Source organism: Trifolium pratense, linkage group LG4 (genome assembly GCF_020283565.1).
Source record: "Trifolium pratense cultivar HEN17-A07 linkage group LG4, ARS_RC_1.1, whole genome shotgun sequence".
Classification (NCBI taxonomy): Eukaryota; Viridiplantae; Streptophyta; class Magnoliopsida; order Fabales; family Fabaceae; genus Trifolium; species Trifolium pratense.
The window spans coordinates 52,738,029-52,761,926 of NC_060062.1; the positions used below are offsets into that span (position 1 = coordinate 52,738,029).

Below are 23,898 nucleotides of genomic sequence, written 5' to 3' on the forward strand. Positions count from 1 at the left end.
TTTTTTAAATATATTTGCTACATATATAGATACGTGATGGCACATCATGAAAAGTACTCTCTAGAAGAAAAAATCACATGATGCAATCAAATCCAGTCCCAAAAATTTCATACCACAAGTTGAATAGAAGCCCCTTGTAGTCCCCTCCATATGTTTAGCAAAGACAAGAGACTTTTGATTGGTCAAACATATTATAATACCCATCAAAGATAATTTATAAAATTTGGAAATTAAATGAATTATAATACATATTAGTCCCAAGATATGAAATTTTATCACTCTAGTCATGGCTTCATTCATGCAACTAATTAGTCAAGTCTTTTTAAGGATTTAACATCTAGCATGCATGGTTCCATAGTATGAAACATATTCTAGCAACTATATATTATAGCCAAGTGGATGATTTATTATCATCCATCACTAGTACATAGTGCACTGTTACACATGTTTTGCTACCCGTGCTTTTCAAAAATACTATTACTGATAAATTCTAATATGAGCTATTTCATCAAGTGGTCAATGATGGACCAGTCATGAATAACATTATAACAAATACAAATTTTACAAAATTCACCGTTGGATTGAAAGTTTATATCATATAGATCATCCATAGAAAAATTTAGAAAAATTGAAAATCATTTGATATGTTATTGAGACACATCAAGATTAACGATTTATTAAATAACGTAAATCTTGATGGGTCTCAATAACATATCAAATTATTTTCAAAAAATTTTAAAAAATTTATGGATGATCCATACGATATAAACTTTCAATCCAACAGTGAATTTCGTAAAATTCATATTCGGTAGATCATTTGTCCACGGTGGACCACTTGTGAATGTGGTCCACCGTAGCATTAGCCTTACTTTTAAACCATTAAATTTGATCCATCGATGAAAATTTTAGATAATATACATAAAGTTTTAAATTCAAACCTAGTTAGCTTAATAAAAAATGCTATTACTTTTATGTCAAAAATATTTTCAAAAAGATATTCTCGAAATAATTAAATAATACATGTGGTGATTCATAAACTATAGGTAGTGAAGTCAGAGGAGGCTCGCATGCATGTGCGAGGTGTGCGACGGCATAGGGCCTCAACTCAAAATTTTGAGGTCCTATAATATTACTTATATATTATTTATACCTATAAAATATCAGATGTATATTAATAGATTAATTTTTAGGCCCTAAAATAATAGTTATATATTGTTAATGTTCATAAATATCATGAGTATCAATATATTAGTTATCTATACTCGTAAATATAGTTCTAGTCCATTTTAATCTTTGCATAAAATTTAATCTTAGATTATGATGTTCCTTTTTGACGTTATATTCAAAGATGATTATTTTGTATTTCTTGTTTCATTTAATTTAATGTAAGATTTAATATTGATAATTTATATGTTTACAAGAATGTTTTTTTTTTATATTATATGCAATTTAAATCAATAATTTTTTTTTATTAAGGGGCCACTTTTATATTTTGCACAGAGCCTCCTAAAACTCGGAGACGCCTCTGAGTGAAGTCACTAGATTTTTTTAAGGTTGGTAATGGGATCAAATTTAAAATCTCATACATACTACCAAACTCTTTCACAATTAAACTGAACCTAATAATGGTGTAGTGGTGGCAAAAGTTTAAAACATACATATAATATATTGCGTTAAAATTAAAATGGCGTTAAAATAACAATACAAGTCTCTTATAACTAAATTAAAGTATTGAATTTGAACCTAAACTTGGATGTACAACTGCGTTAGAATTCTTAAGAATTTTCCATCTATTTGAATTTTAAGATTTAAATGATTAGTCTCAGACACTGGTTTTACAAAATAGAAGGGGAAAAAAAAATCAGCTAATTTAATATTATAAATTGAGAGAAGTCGGCACGCTTAAATAAACATGAAATTAATTCTTTTTTGTAAGTTATTTCACATTCAAATGTCTCAAACGTTATCTTATCTTCTTTGTCTAAACCCTCTATAATATGAAATCAAATTAAACCTCGACTAATCCAAATCAAATCACATAGAATTATAATTTGTTTTTTTTAAATTAATTTATAATAAAACTCAAACTTTTACAAAAGAAAAACCAGTTTCGTTGTGAACTGAACCTACCGACGTAGAAACAATGGGTCCAAGTTATGTTTTAGAGTCCCCACATATTGGTTAAGTCCTTGTTTTATGGCATCTTTATTCCAATTTACCTACCCAACAGCGCACTATGGTTAGTATTGATTTGCTTAATTTGAAGATATGAAAGGGAAACATAAAACTAAAACAACTGAACTTCATTGAATAAACAAATAAAATCCAATTCAAAGATATTTAGTTTTTTTTGCCACCGGTATCCGACTCACTAGATCGTCTAATCTGGTTCAGGGGTAGTTCTAGCATCAAGTGGTTTCAATCCTCTCTCAATCTCGATTGCAGTTGTGGATGATCAAATCATGGTTCTCCCTACCAAGTTCAGCGTTAATCACCACTAGATCAACTAACAATTGATATTTAGTTTTTTAATTAAATTGGATAGTTTTATTTAATCATAAGCACCAATTAACATGCCTCACACAGCCACATGAGCTCATATAAAAATGTAATGGGAGTTGGACTTGTCAAACACTATGATGTTTTCCCCCCCTATCCAAAAGAAAATAAAAAACAAAGCTGCTTTTATGTCTCTTGATGCATATTGATAAGTGAAAACTAAGTTTAGAAGTATATTAAATTTATGATACTATACTATTGAAGCAAACAATTTTATATACCATGGGTATTATATGGCCATAAAACAAATTAAGTACATTCTCTTGATATAGATAAATTAAACTAATGAGAAAGAACACTAGCAAAGGAATGGATGCTATTAATAAAGAAAGATAAAATGATTAACGATGTATGAGTCATGAAAATGGTTTGTTACAAACAAGAAGCGGAAGTTGAAGTCATTTTCATGTCATGTTATAGGTAAAACCAACCAAAGAATGGGCCTAAGAAACTTACCCTTTTTTAGATACAAGGCCTAAGAAACTGACTTTACTTGTGGGTGTTTTCTTTGATATTAGTATCATGATATAGACAACCTTTTATTTTTTATCTCTGTCGAAAAATTTGTGGGATACAATGTAACAATAATTAAGGATTAAACTCATGATCACTTGTTTTACGGTTTAAATTATTTACCACTTGGACCAATCGATTATTGATACTTTATTGTGGATTTTAATCACTATTATAATCATATTAAGGAAATTAAGGAAAATTATTATGATATTACATATCCATACCATTAATTTCTCGCTGAAAATAAATTCATGCATTTTTCATTTTTTTAAACCCAAAGACCTCAAATTCCTTTAACTCCTACCTCAAACCTATACAGCCCACCCTGCATTTTTTTTTTCATTGTTAATCTCCATACGCAATAAATGGAAAATAGCAAACCTACACACACACACCTTCAATTTCTACCTCCTCGCAAAGTAAGATGCGGGTGTGTAAATAGCAAAATTTGTGCCCCTGAATGCGAACCTATCTTTCACCCTTTTTTCTAGATTTTCTGCCCCTGAGTTTGCTACTTAAGTAGCGAGGGGGATATTTTTGAAATTTTCGAGGGCGAACGAAAATATCTAGGGGCGCAAAAAGAAGTCTACAAACAATTGTTATGTGTACAATAACAATAAAAATGTTCAAATTCAAATATACAAAAGCCACACATTGGTTTACGTTGTCTAAATTAAAACTTTTTGGTCTTCTAGCAGTGCAACCCACGCCACATGTTATTGCTATCTACACCAATTAACACTCAAAAAAATTTACAATTACCTTCCTCCAAAGGCAGTAACAAGGCTCGAACTTGAAACCTCTAGATTTAATACATGTCTTTACCACTAGACTATACTCTAGAAGTTTCCCCTTGAAAATTTTACTACTCAAAAAACACCCCATTCTCCACGCAATATTCAAATATCTCCTTCCTCTTCGCTTCCTCCATCATTATACACTCTTCGACGGTATGACCTCCCCTTTCGACCACCTACCTTATTTTGAAAGCTACCCTCTCTTCAAAGACCACCCCCTCTTTAATACCATAATTCTTAAAAGAAACTTAATTTTCAGTGTAAATTTGTTGTTTTATATGGCTTAAGTTTCTCTAAGTTATGATAGGACTTTTAATATACAGAAACTCTGCTTTAGAATATTAAAAAACCCAATGTAATATCCAAAACTTGAGTTTCCATAAACAAAATTTCCTTTGAGAATTTAATTTCCAGATGTTAATATAAAAATGTAAACATTTGAACCTAGATTCCCAAAGACCTATGAAATACAAAGGGAAAAATCGTACAAACCCTATTCAACCGAGAAGGTGCCAGAGAACTATGACTACAAAACATTGTGGTCATAGATGGGTACATATGCCGAATAAGTTGTCGCATCGGAGTGGTGTCTCTCTAGAAAACAGAGGAAAATGGGAGTGTTACTTTGCTCCGTTTACTACCCTCCATTTTTTGTCCATTTATTAGAGAGATAGACACAAATGGTAGATTTAATGAGATTCATTTAATAAGTAGATTCCACTAATAAGCCCCACCCAATGTTTTATTTGCCACTATCTCTCTCATAAATAGACAACAAATGGAACAAAGCCAAACTCAATGGCTAGGGTTCTGTCACTATGAACAAAGGAAATGGAGGAGGTGTGCATGCTATGGGGAAAAGTGTTGTATAAAATGGGAAAAGTAAAGGGGAGGGGTATAGTAGCAAACATTGGGAGGTGTAACAAGCACTGCCTTGATCTTTTCATTTGGCAAAGCACTGACTTGGTCTTATAGTTAACAAACTTGTTAAGCACACTTTGATTGGTCCTAAAAAATGAGAATTTCTTTTGCCACCCTACTTAAGTAGCAGAGGGGTAAAAATGAAAACGTGCAGGCACGCAAGAAGTAGGTAGGGGGGCAAACGAAAATCTCCTAAAAATTGGTCCTTGAAAATTTGGTGATTTGTCTTCCTAAGATTATTCCGCAAAAAATGTATCTAAATTAACTTATTTTGAACTGAAAAAAAGAAAGAAAGAAAGAGAAAGCATTGTGGTTGGTAATTAGACGAGATTTTACAATAGGACATTATGACAACATTTGATTTATGTAACTTATCCTACAGAAAATATTTTGGTGGTTATTGTACTAGTTACTTCAACAAGATAATTAGTAATTCTAACAATAGATCAATAAAAATCATATTCTATTGAAAGTTACCTGAATTTCACCCTGTGAAGTTGATTGATTCCTTCAGAATTGGAACCAAAATTTTGAACATTCAGGTTTTGTCCGCGGAGTTGATTTATTCTCATATACTCATTTCAAAATACAAAAAAAATGGTGATATAAAAATATAACTAAAGAAGTAACCGAAAAAGGCCAAAAATAGAAACAAGTAATCCACAAAGGAGACATAGTCTAAGAACCTTCTTCCTCTTCCTTGGACTTAATGAAGTAAAGTGGGATAAAGTTGCTTCCAAAATAGATTCACCATCCAGAAAATACACCTGATAATAGCATCATAATCAACGGAAAGTTAACAATAGAAACAAAAACTGGTCTCAGAAGTAATGCATCAAAAAGCTTAGACACACATTATCCATCTCTTTCAATCTTTGTTACTCCATCAACAGAAGCAGTTTCTAGGACACAAACCAATCATTTTCTTTGAATTTGCAAGGGAGATGAAACCAACTGAATCACAGTTTCTTATAATGGTAATGTTTAAATTAAGGACATAAATGAAATGCAAGAGTTGCATTCCCTTCCACTGTGCCTTCTACTAAGTATTCTAATATCAATGCCCGAAAAGTATTTACTCGAGGAGTATTCAGGAATTATATAATGTAGAGTGGCCTATATATGCATAAGTTATGCCTTCTTAGTTTTGTTACTAGCAACATGAATAGGAAGTAACTGACTTCAGTAACTATCAGAAGTCAGAACTACTTATCTAGTAAAATTTTCTCGCTAGAACACTACAACCTCATTGACTTAACCTTGGAAATAACAAAAACAAAAAAAAACACTTTCCTTGCATTATTGTAACATATATTCCTTGAAGGCCTATTGTTTTCCTTAAATAGAACCCAACTTATTTATTTTTAACCTACAAACCCCAACTCCTTAATACCATCCTGCTTAACTCACCATGCAGCAGGCTAACTGTATTCTCATAATCTATTGAACATAGATTAAGATCTTAAGTTGTAAGGTGGGAGAGGGTTCAATCTCCACCTCCAACATATACTAATTATACCAACATTCGCTCTTTTAGAAGAAAAAATTCAAGGTCTGAAGTGATCAAACAATTAAGCTGCTCAAACAAATGTTTTCAAGTAATTGCTAATTGCTCCATTGTTTTATTTTTCTATATATATATATATATATATATATATATATATATATATATATATATATATATATATTAATATTTTTTATCTTCATTGAACAGATTTCTGTCTGTGGTGAAGCTATCTTTTACCTGTTATGTTAGATGTCAGTAAATCAAAATAAAGCATTAAATGAAACATCGAATAAGATTGTATACATCTATGGATAATTTACACTGCTAATGCACATATCAAGAACCAATGCTTGAGATAATGCAATGCCTAATATAAGAAGTTCATCACTTACTGGTAAACCATTGAGAAGAGCCAGAGCTAGAGAGACATGGAATGTCCATATTAAAATTCTTTCTAGAAAATTTGGAAAATATGCAACAATATTTGGTCCCCAGCGAGGCTGATATGATGTTAGGTGAATTGAATGTGCCATTGAGATAACATCACCAGCAAAAATAAATGTAGCACCACAATTAGTTTCCTCAAGGTCAGAAGAATTGGAAACTGGTAACCTGTTTTCTTCATGCAAACATTCATGCGAAAGACTTGAATATGTGATCTCAACCCATACCATTCCAGGCTCCTGAACTGGAGCTAAACAAAACTCATCCTGTGAAAAATATCAAGTGAGTCTTCAGTATGCATTGTATCTTAGTGTCCAAGTACAACTTAAGAGCAAGAGGATAAAGACAAACTAGAAAGGTTATTAATATTCAGCTAAATAATCTACCTGAGAGCATGAGCAGCTACTTCCCTTTGATGTAGCTAGCCCCCAGCCATCACCACACTTATCAAGTTTGACAACATCTTTAGCATTTAAGCAGTAGATATTCCTTCTCCCATTTGATAGATCAGTTTCACTCTGACCATCATCCAGTGTAATATTGTCAGAGCATGAAATTTTTACGAAAGTAGAAAGTTCCCTGGGACAAACATGTTGATTTTCCAGCAATTCGGTAATTTTGCTTGCTTCCATCACAAGACTAGGAACACAGTAACCCTTCCTATTATTGAGAACACCCAAGTCTCCAGTGTGCTGGGAAATATTTACATTTTTAAGTTGGGTGTCATATGTCAAAGTATTAAGCTTCAACCACTCTTGAGCATTTCTGATGGGTACATTATCCACAGATATAATAACATCACCAGGAGCCAAATAACCAAACAAAGGTGAGGTTGGGGGTACATCCAAAACCTGTTTCACATATAGCCACCACACATGCAATTAGAAAGATATGTACACCGGAAAATGGTCAATCCAAAATGATATAAAAGTAGTACCATTGCTCCATGACCACTGCTGTATAAGGGAAACAAGAGCAAGGGAAGGAGGAATAATGTCAGTCCGCAAGCTGCACAACACTAGAAAAAGGTTGAAGTTTTATAAATGCAATAAGCAATCTGGACAGTGTAAAAATCTAACACTAAATATACAAGCACTCATATACACATCAAGGTTGTTGTGATTGAGTGTTAACTCATGGAATCGTATCACTCCAGGTAACCAAACCAAGCTGAAATGAATGTGGAAATGTTTCTGCACTGACTGGAGTGAAAATAATATTTAAAAATTAAAATTCACACGAAATTGCATGTGGGGTGATTTTACGAGTTTGATTTTGTTTTCTAAATTGGCCCAAACACACGATAAACCCCTTCTTTCATTTCATCATTGACGTTGTTTGTTCTTCCTTCACATTTGAAACAGAAACAGCACTGGAACACGGATCTGAAACGCGTGGGAAGTGAAACTGTTCTCTCCAGCAATACACAAAGACATACACTCACTCTAGCAGCGTTCACTGAAACATGACCTTCACAGGGAATGCGCCCAACACTAAAAAGCAAACCTCCTCTCTCTGGCGACCTTCCCTGCAACGTGCACAGCACTGAAGCACGACCATCACAGTCACAAGGGACATTCACTTGCTCTTAGTATTTTACGCTGTTGTGTTATTTACTGAAACATTTGTGAAATTAGATACCTTTATAATCTGCTGAGTAACTGCTTTTGCACTTTACAGAGCATCCTCTTATTGAGTTTTTGTAACTCGCGTTTATAAATTTATGTTGCACAGGTTCAGTATGTTACAATTTGATTATTGCATTTGTGGGGTGCTGTCATCAAAATAACATTCCATCAAAATCAGGTTTTAAACGTAGTCAAAATGACATCCCATAAAAAAAGACAAAAGCAAGTTCTAAAAGTAAACAAAATAAATTGCACAAAAAGGAAGGAGAAGAACGAAAACAAAAACAAACCAAGAAAGAAGAACTCAAACAGAAACAGAAAGGAAGGAGAATATAAGCCTTTGCACAGAAACAGAGCAAGGAGAACAACGATGACAGGACACGAAATAAAGAAGAACTCAAATGAGAGCAAGGCAACAATGGAAGGATTCAAACTCAAAGGAACGATGATGGCAGCACGAAGAGAAGAAGAATGAAAAGCGGCCAGAATTGAACAATTGAACACGACCCTCAACAAATTAAAAATAATTTCAAAATGTAGGTTTTTGAGAATTTGCCCCCAAAATTGCAATAGCGACCATCAAAGTGCTATGATACCGGGATTGCACCGCTTTTCAATCACTAATAGCGGCCGCTATTTCCGCTACTCTCAATAGCGCTTTGCGGGCCTGCGGCGGGACAGTAGAGGGTCGCACGCTACACCGCTACAGCGTGCTATCGACAACATAGGGATTTCTAAAATATTTTGTTTAATATTAGGTAGACTCTTATGATCAGAGTGTACCTAGCAAAACGGGTTGACCACTTGACATAGAATCTCAAAGTTTGACAACCTTAATATGCTTAATATAGACTGAAGGAAGGGGAGAATCCTTATGGAAAACACCCTCTCCCTTGAACCCGGAGTCAATTCAAAGAGAATATAGAAACATGAAATGACCACGAACCTTGGAGACTCTGTTCTCTTCTACCAACTAATTAATTCCCAATTATTTTCCTTTTGCCCTATACTATTTATAGCAGTATAATACCCTACACTAACTCTCCCATTTACACAGTCTGTCACTCTAATTAACAGCAGTTGGTGCACATGAACCGGATCTAAGCCCACAGCCCCGCATGAAATAAGCTTAACTCTACGTCTACTATACACCGCATTAATTAGAGGTCTAACAATATCCTCCCCTAAAAAAATAGTTTTGCCATTTCCTCAAGGTGATACTCAGGAACTTCAGAGGTAAGTAAATCTTCCAATAAATTAAAACTGTGATACCGCATTAACTCCATGTCTTCAAACAGGCAAGCATTGGGGAACAAGGGTGAAACAGCCTTCTCCAAAAGAGAGACATCAAATATGATGTGATAGAAGTAGTTGTAAATTGTAATTGATAGGCCACCTTTCCAATTTGCTTGAGAATTTGGTAGGGTCCACAAAGCACCATAGTTAGCTTCAAGTTCATTTTCTTGGCCAGAGACTTAGGCCAATAAGGCTGTATATTGAGAAAAATCCAATCTCCAATTTGGTAATGCACCTTTTTTTTTTGCATTTATCAACTGGCATATTGTGCCAATATCTATCTTGTGCTTTAAGTAGATTAACCCGTAACTCACTTAGGATAGCAACCCTCTCCACAATCATCTGATTAACATCATTTACCGCAGAAGGGATAGTTGTATCTCTTGATTCTTGATAAAAGAGGGAACGGGGTGGTCTATTCCATAGAGTACCTTAAAAGTAAAAGAGGGGACGGGTGGTCTATTCCATAGAGTACCTTAGAAGGGGTAAGCTTTGTAGAACTATTGTATTTGGGATTCAACTAAAATTCATCCCAAGCAAGCAGCCATTAAGGCCATTTTTTGTTGGAGTTACAGGATCAGCCGTTTGTTCTTTTGGATATAGATGGAGAAAAAGGAATACACAAAATAATAACTTATATTATTAATGTAAATAATCTATTTGACGTTATTATAGTATATCTTATATGCTAATGTGAAAAACAAAATTGCGTGTATATATGTGAGTTATATTATGATAAAACTGTGTAGCAAATATCCTTTTGTTATAAGTGGTTATACATCTCAATCAAGTTAATTACAATTAACATTGTAAGCCCTAGACGCTTATATTGCACGTTATATTATCCCTCGTTTATTGTGTTGCCTCTCTTTCTTTCCCTTGTCTAAGATGGACATATTAGTGTCATTTTTTCCATAAAATATGACATGTGATCAGACAAAATCAAATTATAGCTTGTTCGAAGACAACCAGTGCTGGTAAGGAAGTTAATGGGCTGTCCTCACATTACTGATAATCAATGTATGTTTAAAGCTTATTGAGTAACAGTAGTGTCAATGGATTCTATTTTATATTCAACTTACAACTGCATTGTGCCAAATGCCAGCAGAATATACGCGGAGGGCAGTCAAATGTTGTGAAGCTTGCACCAATTCATCATTGAAGGCAACCAGAGCACCAGGAAATAGAACTGCCATGAAGATGGCAATGTACTCTATTTGTATTCCCTCACTGCTTTCCATTGAAAAGGTGCAATAGCATAAGGAATGAGAATCTAGCTTTTGACATTTCAAGCAAAACTAATTTGATATCCTTGATATCTGCATAATCACAAAGTAAATAAAACTATAAAAGAACAATAAAACTCTACTGCTGAAATGATCATTGGAAATACACCCTTGTTGTTTTTAAATAACATGCTGCATTACTGATGCTGAAATATATGATCCCACATTTTTACGACCATACTCGGGTCGCTATTGATCCATAGTCCAACTCACGATTCAGCCCTTTAAGGCCTCCAAGAGGAAACTCGTGATCTTGAGAACATTACTTGGGAGTCTTTCTTAGTGAATCTTACTTAAATTCTCCTCTAAAGCTATGTTGAGTTCACCAATTTATTAGTAGTTTAGTTAAATGTTAAAATTAGATGAAGTTATTCTCACTTGTTCATCTACATTATGAATTTACTTCAACTTCAAATTAAGTTATGGAAAAGGAGTGCTACTGATGAGGCATTCAGTAGGAAATTTATCAAGAAAAAATGCATTCAGTATGAAGCATGTCTACTCACATAATGGGCCCGTTTGTTTAAAACATTTTTATGGAAAAAGGATCGCTTAATCGTAGCAAGAGCACGAAAAATTGAAAATTTCTTATCACACCTTTTTTCATAGCAGAAATATTTACCGGTTCCCCAGGGAAATATGTCGGTCTAGCAGAAACAATTAGAGTGTAGTTATGTTTATGTGTGGGTTATTCTCAAAAATCATTTTCTTGAAAGGACAAAACTTATACACTGTTCCATACCTACAGTTTTTACTGTTCTCTAATCAAAAGTTGACATTTGTATTGTTTTATCCACGTAAGCTATAGGAGTTAAACGACGTGAAGTTTTATCGTTTTTCCGTAATCACCGCCATCACTGCCATCCGTTTTTGGGGAGCACCACATCACCACCACCGCCCTCATTTTGTAATCCATAGTCAAAAGCATGACAGACGATCCTTCTAAATCAACGTTGGTCAAATCAACTTTATTGTATTTTCCTTCATCTTCCCAATAATCGATGTCGGTTATTGCTTGTCGGTTCTTGGCATTTCATATACGTTGTGGGGGTTGGTATCACGCAGCAAGAAAGCTTGGAGATTGATTAAGAAATTGTGTTGTGTGAACTCATCGGAACAGTCAATTATATGAATAGGGGTGCTATTAAATTGGAGGTTTTTTTTGTGAATTATATTAAATTGGAGGTTGATTAAGGTTAAGGATAACATTCAGAGTGAAGGGAGTCTAAGAAGAACAATGGCTGATTCTGTAATTAGGACGGTATGATGGTGTGGTGTTCGTCAATAAACGGACTGCGCTTAATTGGGAAAAAAATTAAAACTTCACGCCATTCCCCTTATAGTTGACGTGGATAAAACAATACAGATGTCAACTTTTGATTAGAAAACAGTAAAAACTGTAGGTATAGAACAGTGTATAAGTTTTGTCCTTCTTGAAAAATGATTTTTAGAAGTCTCCAAAGATTAATCTTTTAAGCTATTTGTATAAAAAGTGAAATTTAGAGAATCTAAAACAAATGAACCCCTCTTATCTAATAAAAATAATCAAACATCAAGATGTTTTAACATTTAGGAGCAACAAACAGATGAGTGTGATCAAATCCATTCTAAAGATTCTTCTAACAATAGCTTAAGATATAACTCAACTAAGCGAAACCTATATAGTCTTAGAATTGGGAGTTGAACCTAACTAAACGCTACAAAACCAGCTTGTAAGGTGAGGGTTGCTTCGACTTTATAAACTCTCACATCCGATGCGGGACTTCTTAACATATAGCACTGACACTTAAGATTGAATGTATATTTGTTGTTTAACACCGACAAGTGTGATTACATTTACATCCACCAATCCAATTACTTCCATTTTTCAATTTATTATCAATGTCGACGTGTAAAGTGTCAATGTTGAATAACAAAGAAAAAACAACTGACCTAGCGGCGGCGAGTGCATGACCAAATTCATGCAGAAAAACAGATATAATGGTAGAAATACATATATATCCAGCATCAGCAAACGATAAGGTGAAACCAGACAACAAATTCGGGAATCCAAATAGCAATTCACTAATTAAACTTCGAATCTCATTGCTTTCCCCACATAAATTCAAAGCTATTGCTAACTCCCAAAGCATAATCTAAAACAAAAACAAACAAAATCAATCAAATTGAACAGAACAAAATATAGTAATTAGTGACCATAAGCAAAAAACCGTTACCAGAGTAACACCAAGCATGGCAGAAAGGGCAAAACCAAGGCCAATTGAAAACCATAGTCGGAAAAAGTTGGAGTATTTGCGACCGAAGTTGAAAAGGGGTTTATTGAAGGAAGTGAATTTGTAATCGCAATAGAAGAATGAAATGGTGTTGGAAAGATGATTGGAGGAAGATGAAGGTGTTTGAAGTGGAAGAAGAGTGTTGTTGCGTCTTTGATGACTCACAAACCTTCGTATTCGTCTCGTTTCCATTTCCATGGTCGATCAGTGTGTTGAGGCAAAGATCGCCAGTCCAGGCCAGTCCACCAAACCCTTAAAATAAAACATATTACTACTACTAAAATCTTACTTTCTCCGTTTTTTAAAACATTCATCGAGACAAATTGAACTCTTCTTATATGCTAATATTTATTTTTATATGTTAATAAAAAAATTATGATCAAAATAGATTATATGAATAGTACGCACGATATATTTGAAAAAATGTACAAGAATATTGCACCCTACTATCGGTGAAAAAATGGAAAAACATTGAAGATAAGTGAGAAGAATATATATATTTGAGAAGAAGTAGCGTTACTAATCAAGCAAAAATAGGGACAAAATGGTAATATTAAAAGTCTCATTCCATTCCATACACCCCAAATTGGGGGAGAAAGAAAAATACAAGGTTGGATGGATGGAATGAGATGAAATGAGTTATTCATTAGGTTTCATTTCACTCAATTCAACTTTTACAAATCCAAACAATGGAATATGATTAGCTATCACTCCACTCTATTCAATTTCATCCTTTACCACCAATCCAAACATGCCCTTAAACTCATCAACACAATCCGGTGTTCTGAGCTTGTATCCGAAAGAAGTTGTTCAATTTAGTTATATTAGCGGAGTAAATATCCATGATGTGTAAGTGAAATCTTTTATCATGCATGAGTTTATTTTTACATCATATGAGATGTGATGTAACTTATTGATCCAATTGCGAGACATGTTGATTCAATGATGTAAACAAGTTTGTGCATGGTAGCATACTTGTTTAGCTTGTGCATGTTAGACAAAGTCATATCATCATTGTCAATTAAACTAGATCCGACTAATTTTGCAAATTGTGTCCTTCAAATTACTCACTATATTTTACAAATTTGCAATTTCTTCTATGAAATTATAACGTGTCAATTGTCATAGAGTAATGTATATAATATGATGTGACGCTTAAGTGAAGATCTAACATTTAACATGGACTTTGTTTTCGCAACCACATCTAAAAATGGAAGGGTCACATCTCCACACCACTTGAGGTGATTTAAATCAAATTTTAGTTAGAGTAAAAATATTAGCAAAAACTTCTAACTTGTTACCTAACAAATTATAATAGGCAATTTTCTCATTAAAGACGTAATAAGTTATGTGGGAGTCCAAATGAACTATCGCATTTGATTTAATCTAATGTGACACGTTGATTATTTAACTTATTTGAATGTCTTTTCGATTGATGTGTTTCAATATTTGTACGAAAATAAGTTAAAAATCATTCTACGACTATTCACGTATGTAAACACAAGACATTTACGATATGTGAGTTACTTGATGAAATGCCTTGAAAGGAATTATTAGAGTACTCTGAAAAATGACTAAAGTAAATACATTGTTTGCCCTAGAATTGATTCACCCTCTGATGTCTCCTAAGTGTTTTCTTTTATAGTCCATTATTTTTTTATTAGAGATTTACTTTTGTCATCCTACCAATTTCTCGCGCGCCGTGCGAGTTTCTAGTTTTACCATTCCGCTACTTAAATAGCGGACATTATAAAAATGATATATTTTTAGGAAAAAACACCCTACATGAAATTCAAGTTTTTTACCAACCCTCTACTTAAGTAGCGGACGTTATAAAGATGTAAAATTTGAGAAAAAAAATACCCCATAACATGAAATTTTATCATTTACTGTCCGCTACTCAAGTAGCGGACGTTATAAAAATGAGATTTTTGAGAGAAAAAAATCCTCCTCTCATTTACGGGGGTATTTTGGTAATTTTGTAGGGCGTGCAAGGAATGAAGTAAGATGACAAAACTAAATATCTATTTATTGACCTAATGGACCTTTCCCTTTATATAGTTCATCATTTATTAACCTAATGTCCAAGCCCGATAATCTATTACTCTAAGATCCATGCGCGACTCGTCCATACTGGATAGGTGGAGCTGAAGCACGTGTAGCTCACATCACTTGTTTGTGTAGGTCGCATGGAGTTGGAACATGTGTATCTTACATCAATATGTTTGTACATGATGTGTGGCAGACCATATAGAACTTCTCTTGAGGACCAAAATTTTCCTTCAAGGTTGAAATGACTTGCATAGTTCAACTAAAGGTGAAACTCAACGTGACCTGATAGATCAAACTTAGCTTGACATCCTGAAAGTGGATGTCAGTGGATATTCATGGGCGCATATAGTATGATATTCGTGTCCACTCCATTAGATAAATATGATATCCGTATCCGGTCCATATCCGAGCGGGTATCCACTAAGCGGGTAATCCACGGGATTTGAGGTATCCGCGAATATTAACAGATATCCATGGATGATAATTTTAAAAAAAATATTTTTTTTTTCTAATTCCACCTAAAATTTCCTAAAAGATATAAAAAAAAATATCAACATATAATAATATTCATACATTTCACTTTCAATTTACAACAATGTCACCACATTCATTTTTCTTCTTTTTACCAAAACTTAATATCATATCCATATATTTCTCTTTAAAAAAATAATATAAATACATTTCTAACTAAAATAAAATTCATCATAAAGTTATGCGAAATATAAAAGCCTCTTTTGTATTTAACTAGTTAGGAACCCGTGCAACGCACGGGCGAGAACGATTATATTATCTGATTAAACCAACACTAATTTATGCGGGCTTATAAATAACAAAACCATGAAATTAACAGCAGCTAAAATTGTCACAAAGCAAACCATCAAACCAAAACTCCAAAAAAATAAAATAATCATAAATGGGTTTTTTGAAATTATAACAAAACAAACCTATAGAGTGCAGGGAAATCACTGCTATCTTCTCAAAAATGGCAGGAAAATGAACATTTTCGCAGACATGCATAATTATCATCACATTATGAAGGCCTCTTCATCTTGCAAAACCAAACTCAAGAGTAAAACGTCAACAAACATCACTACTGAAGCAATACCTATTTTGGCATAAAAGATGACGGGCGAGGATGCTTGAAATATCTGGTTAAATACAACAATTAGACAAATGGTTGTTAACATAATATCATCATGTTAAAAGATTCATTCAACAGATGTTCGAGACTTCGATTGGCACCAAATTCAAATAAATCCTAATTAATACATATTAATCACAAAAGATTTTTTCCTACTTGTCACAAAACTTAATCCTAACAAATTAGCTACATGACATCGATCAATAAGAATTTGATCAATTGCTCATCATCAGGGAGCTTTCAAATATTTCCTTCATTGCATTCTAAACCTGCAAGATTATTGTAAGTGGTGTTATAATAATATAACTTCCAGAAATGAAATTGGTCTCATATATTTGTTATAAACTATAACTAATATTTAACTTAAACTAATAAATATAATCCAAATTATAACAAACTTTTTTAAAGAAGATAATAAGAACAAATACCTTATGTTAACTGCATATGCCAAAGGTTCTACAAACATTCAAAGATCTCAGGATATACCACATTTAGAGTGGTGCTGCACGGCTTCCCATCTTCGTCTAATATAAGGACCTTTAAGCCTCTTTTGGTTGTCACTCTTGAAATAGCTACATAAAGTTGACCATGTGTAAAGACTGGCCGAGGTAAGTACAATCCAACCTTGGACATTGATTGTCCTTGACTTTTATTAATTGTCATAGCAAAACATAAGCATATAGGAAATTGACGGCGAGAAAACTTGAAAGGAAGCCCAAAATCAGTTGGTACTAAGTCCATCCTTGGAAGAAATACCATTTCACCAGCATGTTTTCCATCTATAATTGAAGCTTTTATAATGTTTTTCCCCAAGTCCCTAACCTGCAGTCTTGTACCATTGCAAAGTCCGCTAGCTTGATCAATATTACGCAACAACATAACAGGCACGCCAACTTTCAAAGTTAAGCGATGATTGGGTATCCCGGAACATGTAATATCATTTAAGAACTCATATGTAAACCAATCACTTGGAACTTCATAATTCTCATCAGACTTGCAAGGTGTGTCACAACTTAAATATTGTTTTTCTTCAGAAGGGATCATAGATAGTACAAAATCATTTACCTGTTGAACAACTTCTAAAGTTGGGCCAAGTATTGCTTGATCTTCAAAACATTTTGGCTGGGTATAATTAGTTACAATATTTGGATAAACAAAATTAACCAAATTAAGCAACGGGTTATCTGCTTCTAAACTACGCAAATCTTCAGGAATTTCAATTTGCGCCTCTCCACTATCATCTGGATCTATCAGACCATCTCCAATCTTTAAAATCCAATCAGCAAATTCTTTTAGTTCAGCTTGTTCATTTTCATTTTAACCACTTTTGAGCCTTATGTTTTTTGTCAACTTCAAAACATTGCAATGCTTCCATAATTTTGAGGATCATATTGTTTTACTAACAATATCTCTTCTTGTACCTTTTCTAACAACCGGTAGGATTTGTCTAAAGTCTCCACCTAGAACAACTACCTTCCCACCAAATGACTTTGTTTGGTTGTCTTTATCTACCTTCGACATAATATCCTTCATTGTACGATCAAATGCTTCAAAACATTGGCGATTCATCATGGGAGCTTCATCCCATATGATAAGACTTGCTGCCCTTAACAAATTGGCTCTGTGAGAACCTTGTGTAATATTGCAAGTTGATTTATCATCAATTTTCAATGAGATACAAAAAGTATAATGAGCTGTTTTACCATATTGCTAGAAGCAACATTTAGTACAATTTTGCCTTGAGATCTTAAAGCAGCTGAAAGTGTTCTCCATAAAAAAGTCTTCCCAGTACCTCCATAGCCATACAAAAAGTAGAAATCACCAGTGTCAGACAAAATAGATGTCATAATCTTTGTATAGACATCATGCTGCTCTTGTGTCAATTGTTGTAACAAACTTGCATGGAGAAAACCTAATTCAACTCTATTGTAACTGAGTTCATCAGCTATGAGTTTGTTTTCAAAGTTGTTGACATCTTCATCTAGAGGTTGAGGCATTGTCTCATAATCTTTCAATGATCTTCCATTTCTCATTAACAATTTCTGAATCTCAATTAGGCAAAGATTTTGTAACTCATCTTCAGTAAGTGTCAATTCTACAACATAAAATTATTAAAATTAGAACAACAATTTTATCAACTAAATATATGGTATAAAAATTATTCAAGTTAAGAAATGATTAATTACCTGGAAGATTTAGTTGTCTTCTTCTATAATAAAGAATATCATCAGCTAATAATTTCCATGTAGACATCCATACATCATATGGATTCCTCATTGTATTCATGTTCAACAGTCTAACAAACAAATTTCTCATCTCACTGCCAGTAGCTGTTGCTACAGCTTCTCTAATTCCATCTTTGAATTCTTGATCATCCTTTAAAAGGCCCAGTTCACTGCATGCTTCTTTAAACGTTTGGCATAACTTCCCATCAACTATTTTGATACTTTCGTAACTTGTACAACCCCTTGCCTTTGTCAACAAAATCCTCAAGTAGTATAACTCATCACATCCCACGGGCACATATGTAAGCCTCCCGATGCTAAAACCCTGCTTCCTTGGTTGCCAACAATGTTCTTGAGAATTAAAAACAAACTTAGAAGGGAATTCGGCATAAGTCAGATCACGACCTTCTTCATATTGCTAATTTGCATTAAACCATGCAAGAAACATTGTGTCGATCATCTCACAGTAACTGAGCACATTATGAAGCTTACTACTATCATTAAACCTTACGGGTTGTTGATTTTCTAAATGAATAGACAATCTAATAACTGCTGGAAATTTTTGATGAATGTCGAATGCAAACAGTCTCCAAACAGCCTCAGATGGAGAAAGATACCGACAATCATAAAATCTTTTTATTTCATCAACAATTTCTGCTCCTTCTGCAACATTTTTTCCATTTGAGATTTCCACATGTGACCGATCAGGACCTTTATTAACATATTTAAATAAGTACTTGATGGCAGTAGACTTATTGCAAGCTTCATCATTAATATGAGCTTGATACCTCATCAGCAGGAAAGGATTGTAAGGCACAACATAGCCATTGTCCAGCTTAACTCCCTTCTTGTCTACAACGACTCCGGTATCACGTCTCTTGTAAGACGGATAACCATCTTCATCAATAGTTGTTGCTGACTTGTACTTCTTTGGAAAGAATTTTGAGCAGTGATGACTACCATTCATGCAAGGAGAATTGTGATTGGCTGCACCACATGGACCATGCATCATAAATGAAGCAACAACACCATGGAGTTTTGGATATAATTTAGGATGACGAATTTCAGCAGATATTAGCTTGTCAATATCACGACCAGTATTTATCTTATGATTACCATCTAACCACAATAACATATGTGCGTGTGGAAGTCCTCTTTTTTGGAATTCAACAGTATACATCCCTATTATAATAAAATAACAATAAAATTTTATCAATTAATGAAATAGATATTAACAATGAATATGAACAAACAATAGTTAACAAAATGTAATTGGGCAAAAATGACAACATATTACCTGCTATAACCTTGCCGAATATTTCATCTTTTTTGAAATCAAACATCATTTGATCTAACTTCATTTTGAACACTCTACAAACAATATCCGGACGATCAGATGGTTGAAGACCTTTGGGTTGAATGAAGTCACGTATTTCTGGCCAATTAGCATTACATGTAACTGTAATGAATATATCCGGATAACCAAACTTCTTACAAATTCCCATTGCGTCTTGACAATTATTGAACATATACCTTGGACCTCCGGTGAAAGAATCTGGAACAATGATACGCTTTCCGACTAATGAAGCATCCAGATCACCCCTCTCAACAGCCTCTTGAATCCCACTAAGAACATCTTGACGAATTTTTGATTGGTTTTCTCTGATGAATGATAGGCGCTGTGCTTCTAACATAGTGTAGCAATCAACAACAAACTGTTGAAACAACCTTTTAGAAGAAAGAATATTTCCAAATTCCATGTTTCTCTCTTGAAGTCGAAAGGCAATAAATTCTCTAATTGTAACTCTTTCTCTCTTCTTTTTCTTTGTTAATTCTCCCGCATCAAAACGCTTTATATCTGGTTCCCAACCATTTTCACCACGTGGAAAGAGTAGAGGATATTGCATAGGCAAGAATAGCACATGTGTTTCATGAATCCTAGTCAAACCAAATTCTCTTTCATTGACAATGATGTCTCTTCCAATATTTGAATCGTCAAAATCTCCAATTATCAAACCTGCTACCTCATCAGCCGTAGGAATATTATGCATCCTTGAATCTTTTTCACGATGTCGATATAATCGCAATGATAGTTGAGAATCCTTAAAACTGCTAGATTCAAGTGCATCTTTGACCTTCCTATAAGCTTTGGCAAGTGGATTGTAACTATGTATCATATCTTGTAGGTCTTTGATTAAAGATAGATCAATGGGCTCTTGTTTGGATTTATTTTTATTATCATACCTGATAAAATAAAATAATATAATGATATTAAGTAAAGTAACTAAAAAGCAACTATTTATAAATTCTTAATCATAATAACTGGACAGCATCATAAACCCAAAATAAAAAATTACCTAAAACATTTCGCTCTATTCTTAACTTCATTTTGTGTATCAAATACGTACAATTGTGCAAACTTTGGAGTAGTTCCTGCCTCTGGTAATAGAGAGCCAATTCTATGGTAGTTTTGACCACCTAATATAAACTGAGGAGGTCCACCGCCATTGTTGTATTTATCTTCTATTTGACCACCCATTGAAGTGAAAGCAAACATGCTATTGTAAGCCCTCAAGTTTTCCTTATAATTTCTGCTCCTGGGATCATCACCATTTATTAAATCTAGCAATAGTTTTGGAGGTTTTTTTAATAGAGGTATCTTCACTTCCCCTTTTTGGCAACACATAGAAAATTCAATTTTAACTACATCCCTTGATTTTTCAGACCTTTCCTCATACCACAGTTCAGCAGCGCATTTTGGACATGTAAATTCCGGAAGTCCAAAATTAATGATAGCTACATGTATGTGAGAAACATATTTATATTAATAATGTGCTAACATATATCAATACTTTACATTGAATTAATTTAAGCCAAGCTAAATACATACGTTCGGTTTCAGATGTTGCACACAATTTCGATTTGATATCATCTAGTTTTCTTGCCGCATCAGGAGAATCTGATATTGCATATAAAAAAGGTTAAAATCAACTTAATGTAGCTTACAATATCAAAAATAGTTTATCCAACATTTTAAGTAACATACCTTGTATATCATCTTCAAAATCTAATCTTCCCACACCAATATACTTATTTTTTAGTTTCTTTTTACTGAATAATTGACCTCTTGATTTGGAGGTAGGATTGATAACCCCTGAAGAAGCTGAATTGTTCTCTTTACCAACTCTTGAGGAATTCGTACCTGATCAGATAACATCTCAGAGTAGATTATTTGTTAAGTAATTTGAAATACAGTTTCAACATGTAACAAATAATGCATCAACACGATTATAACCTTTTTGATATTCACTCCATTGTCTTGAGTTAGAAGAGATTTCTGTATCGGAATTGAGAGTGTTAATGAAACACGAAGTTGGAGAAAAGTATTTAGGATTTGGAGTTCGGGCTCTTTTTGATTGAATGGTCAAGTTCAAATCTTGAAATATATTTGGAGTCAGAATTGAAGCTGTTAACAAAAATCAAAGAGAGATACTATAAGAAATTTAGTTGCCATAATGATATTGTTTTCATTCTCCATTAGGTTGCATGCAACAATATACATGAACCCTATTTTGTGTATATCTAAAAATACCTGGATTCAAAGGTGATAGAGGAATCCTATCCGCTTTCCTCTTAGTAATTGTGGTGCTGGAGGTAATGTTGTAGTTCTCATTGTTCACCATTGGTTGAACATTCTCTGTATATGATAAAATACCTTAAACCATTAGTAAACTAACTAATGAAAAAATTATAAAGTGACACTTTTGATTAATAAATACCTAAATTTGAGTAAGATAAGCATGAATCTTGTGTCATTGATCTCATTCCATCAAACATTGCATGATTGTTTTGTGAAACATTCATTGCTCTAACATTACCTACTCTCACAAACATAAAAAATATAACCATTAAAAACTTTAGGAATATAAATTCCACCACACATACTTCCAATATAAGTCACACTTGAAAATTAAAAATACCTATATTTGAGTAAGATAGAGGAATCCTTTCAAGTGTCCTCTTAGTAACTGTGGTGCTGGAGGTAATGTTGTTGTTCTCATTGTTCACCATTGGTTGAACATTCTCTGTATTTGATAAAATTCCTTAAACCATTAGTAAACTAATTAATGAAAAAATTATAAAGTGACACTTTAAATTAATAAATACCTAAATTTGAGTAAGATAAGCATGAATCTTGTGTAATTGATCTCACTCCATCAAACATTGCATGATTCTTTTGTGAAACATCCATTTCTCTAAAATTAACTACTCTCACAAAGGTAAAAAATATAACCATTAAGAACTTTAGGAATATAAATTCCACCACACATACTTCCAATATAAGTGACACTTGAAAATTAAAAATACCTATATTTGAGTAAGATAATATTGAATCTTGTGGTATTGAAGTCATTCCATCACTCATGACATTATTATTTGTTGAAACCTCCATTGCTATAACATTTCCTATTCATGAACAAAAAAAAGTAGAACTTGTATATACTTTAGTAACATAAAACCCACTACTCTATAAATTAACGAAATAATAAATAAAATTTATGCATATACCTGGATTTGTGTCATTGATATTAATGGATTGCTTTTTTTGTTTTTGCTTTCTACTAAATCTAGCTAGTTTTGCTTGAGAGATTTCCATTGCTCTTAGTTTAGTAGCTTGTTACATAACTTTGTTAGCTTCGCATCATGTGATTAGTTTGGTAAGTCAATGGGAAAAGCAATGTTGTTTGGGTTTTTTGTGTTGAGAGACAAAGTGGTACATTAGGTTTAATTGTGTGCTTGGGCGCATGATAGGTATATGAAAAATACAACTTTATGAAAGGAAATCCCAACAAATGGTAGTCAACATGGTTGTGTCATAAAATATGTTTGTATATGTGTTGTTTGAAAGTGACTTATGAGTATAACAAACAAATTTCATTAATGTATTACACTAAGAGCAAAACATGAGCACATGTCTTAATGGTATTGTCCATATCAAAGATACATATTTTACAACACCAACTTGAGTTGTCATTTTCAATCTAATAAAGTTAAGTAGTATAAATATTTGTAAAGGTACTTTTGCAAAAAGGTTTGACCATAATATAAAGTTGGTAATAGGTACCTAACAATTTCTTGAAGTATGTAGTATCATAGCCTCAAGTCAATATTTATGCAAGTCATCCATCCATATGTAACACTCTTTTTATATATATAGATATTGTATGGTAGTGCAACATAAATTATATGATG

General features: G+C 33.3%; 1 protein-coding gene and 1 pseudogene across 1 annotated transcript; both read right to left on the reverse strand.

Moving 5' to 3' along the window:
* Window positions 1-5,206: 5,206 nt before the first annotated feature.
* On the reverse strand, window positions 5,207-13,503 carry LOC123924410 (membrane-bound transcription factor site-2 protease homolog). The gene is made up of 7 exons (XM_045977293.1): window positions 13,171-13,503; window positions 12,887-13,089; window positions 10,751-10,898; window positions 7,682-7,762; window positions 7,131-7,595; window positions 6,693-7,010; window positions 5,207-5,560 (listed from the first exon to the last, which is right to left on the reverse strand). The coding sequence occupies exons 1-7, from the start codon at window positions 13,423-13,425 to the stop codon at window positions 5,411-5,413; spliced, it is 1,620 nt and encodes a 539-aa protein (XP_045833249.1). The 5' UTR covers window positions 13,426-13,503; the 3' UTR covers window positions 5,207-5,410.
* A 3,373-nt stretch (window positions 13,504-16,876) lies between these two features.
* LOC123922884 lies at window positions 16,877-23,302 on the reverse strand (annotated as a pseudogene).
* Window positions 23,303-23,898: the final 596 nt, after the last annotated feature.

Coding starts and splice junctions, on each gene's coding strand:
- LOC123924410 (XM_045977293.1), bottom strand. CDS start 13,425: ATGGAAATGGAAACGAGACGAATACGAAGGTTTGTGAGTCATCAAAGA. Junction 13,090..13,170: donor CCATGCTTGGTGTTACTCTG/GTAACGGTTTTT, acceptor TTTTTGTTTTAG/ATTATGCTTTGGGAGTTAGC. Junction 7,763..10,750: donor GCATTTGGCACAATGCAGTT/GTAAGTTGAATA, acceptor ACCTTTTTCTAG/TGTTGTGCAGCTTGCGGACT.